This window comes from the organism of the source record quoted next, unplaced genomic scaffold (assembly GCF_019419815.1).
Source record: "Pyrus x bretschneideri cultivar Hongxiangsu unplaced genomic scaffold, Pyrus_bretschneideri_v1 Contig97, whole genome shotgun sequence".
NCBI classification, from domain to species: Eukaryota; Viridiplantae; Streptophyta; class Magnoliopsida; order Rosales; family Rosaceae; genus Pyrus; species Pyrus x bretschneideri.
In genome coordinates this window covers 1061559-1064340 of record NW_025999839.1, presented here as the reverse complement: position 1 = coordinate 1064340, position 2782 = coordinate 1061559, and the positions used below count along the sequence as shown (strand labels likewise).

At 44.3% G+C, this 2782-nt stretch overlaps 1 protein-coding gene across 1 annotated transcript; it reads right to left on the bottom strand.

The window, feature by feature from the left end:
* Positions 1-592: 592 nt before the first annotated feature.
* Positions 593-2548, bottom strand: LOC125473799 (AAA-ATPase At5g57480-like). The gene has a single exon (XM_048577098.1). The coding sequence runs from the start codon at positions 2375-2377 to the stop codon at positions 794-796; it is 1584 nt and encodes a 527-aa protein (XP_048433055.1). The 5' UTR covers positions 2378-2548; the 3' UTR covers positions 593-793.
* Between the last annotated feature and the right edge of the window lie 234 nt (positions 2549-2782).

Here is a 2782-nt window from a genome sequence, read left to right as displayed (position 1 = left end):
CCTGCTTTCAAATGCACTTTGAGATCAGCAATGACTTACTCTCTTCATTTTGCCCTTAAATCAATGCCCTCAAGAATTTTGTTGCTCTTAAATTGTCATGGGTCTTGGTTAAATTCTTGTTGAATTGGAATCTAGACCTATGATAATCTCAGCCTTAACTCATTATCCTATGCTACTTTGAACCGTTAGATTGAATAATTCACCTTCTACATTCTATTTTTCTACTCGTTAAATGCAATACTTCAGTAAAATATAAACAGATAGAAATAAAAAACGAAGTAAAAAAAGATAGTGCGAAAATCATTCTAGTAATTAAAATGCCGACATCTCCACCAAGAGGCAAAAGTGGCCATGTGAACTCCAGCCCCAGGTGGTCTCTCAGAAACAGGTCAGCCAGCTAATGGATGCTTCTTTAACAGTATTATGTAATACCAAACATCTCCCACCAATTTTTTTTTTTTTAACACACAAAAGCAACGTAGAAAGCAAATCAGATCATACGGTCACCAAACCACATGCAAATAAAGACTTATCTATGCCATTGCAATGCAAAGATCATGTAAAATAATATTGGTTTCAATATTTTTTTGGCTGCAAGTAAATTGGGATTCGATTTCATTATTCAAAATACTACAAAGACAAGAGATTCTTTTTATAACATGTTAGAATTGGAGAATGTAGAAAGCTTCTAATTTTCTCATCCTCAACTCCCACAAATCAAAATTTGAATATCCAATACTTTTCAACTCTCACTCCGTTTTTAAATCCTGAATCCATCACTGATAGCGTATGTTCATTTTTCTATAATGTCATCATCTTGTTTTTGATCATCCTCTTCATCACTTTTCTTGCAGCTGTCCTGAACAAGGTCACATGACCCTTCATCTTCAGGACTCTCCAATGCCCTCTTCTCCTGCTCTTCTTCCTCTTCTTCTTCATCTTCTTCCTCTTCCAACTCACCACCCCCATTACTCTCTTTCTTCTTCCTCCTCTCCGACCTCGCTTTCAAGGCCTCCAGCAACTCCATCACCGCATTGCCCTTATCCCTCCTGTTCTTAATCAACACCTCACTCACATCCGCTGGAGTCATCGCCGCCTTCTCCAAAACCTCTTCAAACTCCCTTGTAATCTCCTCATCCAAATCCCCCTCCTCGTACCCCAAATAATTCCTCAGCAGAATATTCAACGCCGGGAACGAACAGTGGCTCATGAAAATATGCATATCCATTCTCCCACTCCTCAGCAATGCAGGATCAAGCTTCTCAATGTGGTTGGTTGTGAACACGAAAATTCTCTCGCTCCCACAGCACGACCACAACCCATCAGTGAAATTCAACAACCCCGAAAGCGTAATCGAATTTCCTCCGCCACCCTCCTCCCCAGAACCACCAACACCACTTCTCATCTCCCCTGATTCATAGTAATTCCTACCCGCATTCCCTCCGCCGCCATTGTTCTTCCTGTTCGTCAGATTGATCGAACAATCAATATCTTCGATCACAATAATCGACTTGGAACTAGTCTTCATCAGCAACTTCCGCAGCTCGGAGTTGGTGTGCACCTCCGTGAGTTCAAGGTCATAAATATCGTAACCAAGATAGTTCGCCATTGCAGCGATCATGCTCGATTTTCCGGTCCCCGGAGGTCCGTACAAAAGGTAACCCCTCTTCCAAGCTCTCCCTGTTTTCTGGTAAAAGTTTTGGCCATTGGCGAAGTCCATGAGATCGTCCATGATCTCCCTCTTCGTCTTCGGGTCCATCGCCAGCGTCTCGAACGTGCTCGGATGCTTGAACGGTACGGATTCCCAAGGATGTCCGCGGGAATCCAACGATCCGCCACGGGAATTCGTGTACAGAAGCCGATCCTGGTTTTTTCTCCGGATTTCATTGGCCTTTTCCATGATATAGTCCAAGTAGTTGTTGAGGATGAGTAACTTGTCCTTCTTCTTGATGCGGAGGGTGAATCCTCGCTTCTCCTCCGGCAGCGGCCGCCAGGAGAAGGACTGGTTCTGCCGCTGCGTGACAACGTGCTCCCAGAGGACGGTAACGCCGTTGAAGTTGTCCACCATGCAGTCGTTGTTGGAGAGGCCGAAGGTGATGGCGCTGGAGTTGAGGGCGCGCGTGAGGCTGAGGCGGGTGCCAGTGATGGAGACCGTGGAGCTGAGGTAGAGCTGCACGGCGTTGTAGAGCTCGTTGGTGTTGACGCCATCGATCTCCGTGATGTCGAAGTAGTAGTAGGAGGAGAACCAGTGGAAGATCTTGTTGAAGAGCTTGGCGAAGGCGTAGCGGAGCTCCGGTGGGAACACTGCTTGGAGGAGGCTCTGGCAGAAGGCCAAAACGCCTAGCAAAGAAGCCAAAGAGGTCCAATACTCCTTCATTTTTGGTGTGAAAATACTTGGGATTTTGAGTAGTGGGTTTTGCGCAATTTATGGAGGGATGGTGGGATTTTGAGAAATGGGTTTCGCACAATTTATAGAAAAGTGATAGAATTTTGGAAATTCTGAGTATTTTTCAAGTAGGTTTTGCTGGATGTAGAGAAATGTAATGAACTTTGGAGTTTTTGGGGTAGTTTGAGAAATGGGGTTTGGTTATTTTATGGAGGGAGAGAGGGGGAGGGGGATTTTGGAGTTCTTGGGTTTTACTAACAAATGGGTTTTGCTCTGAATTTATAGTGGGGATTTGATGGGGTTTGGGAATTGTTTGTATGAAATTAGTGGATGAGAGAGGGAGAGAATAAAGCAGAGGTGAAAAGAAAAGGAAGGAAAAGAAAGGAAAAAAAATGT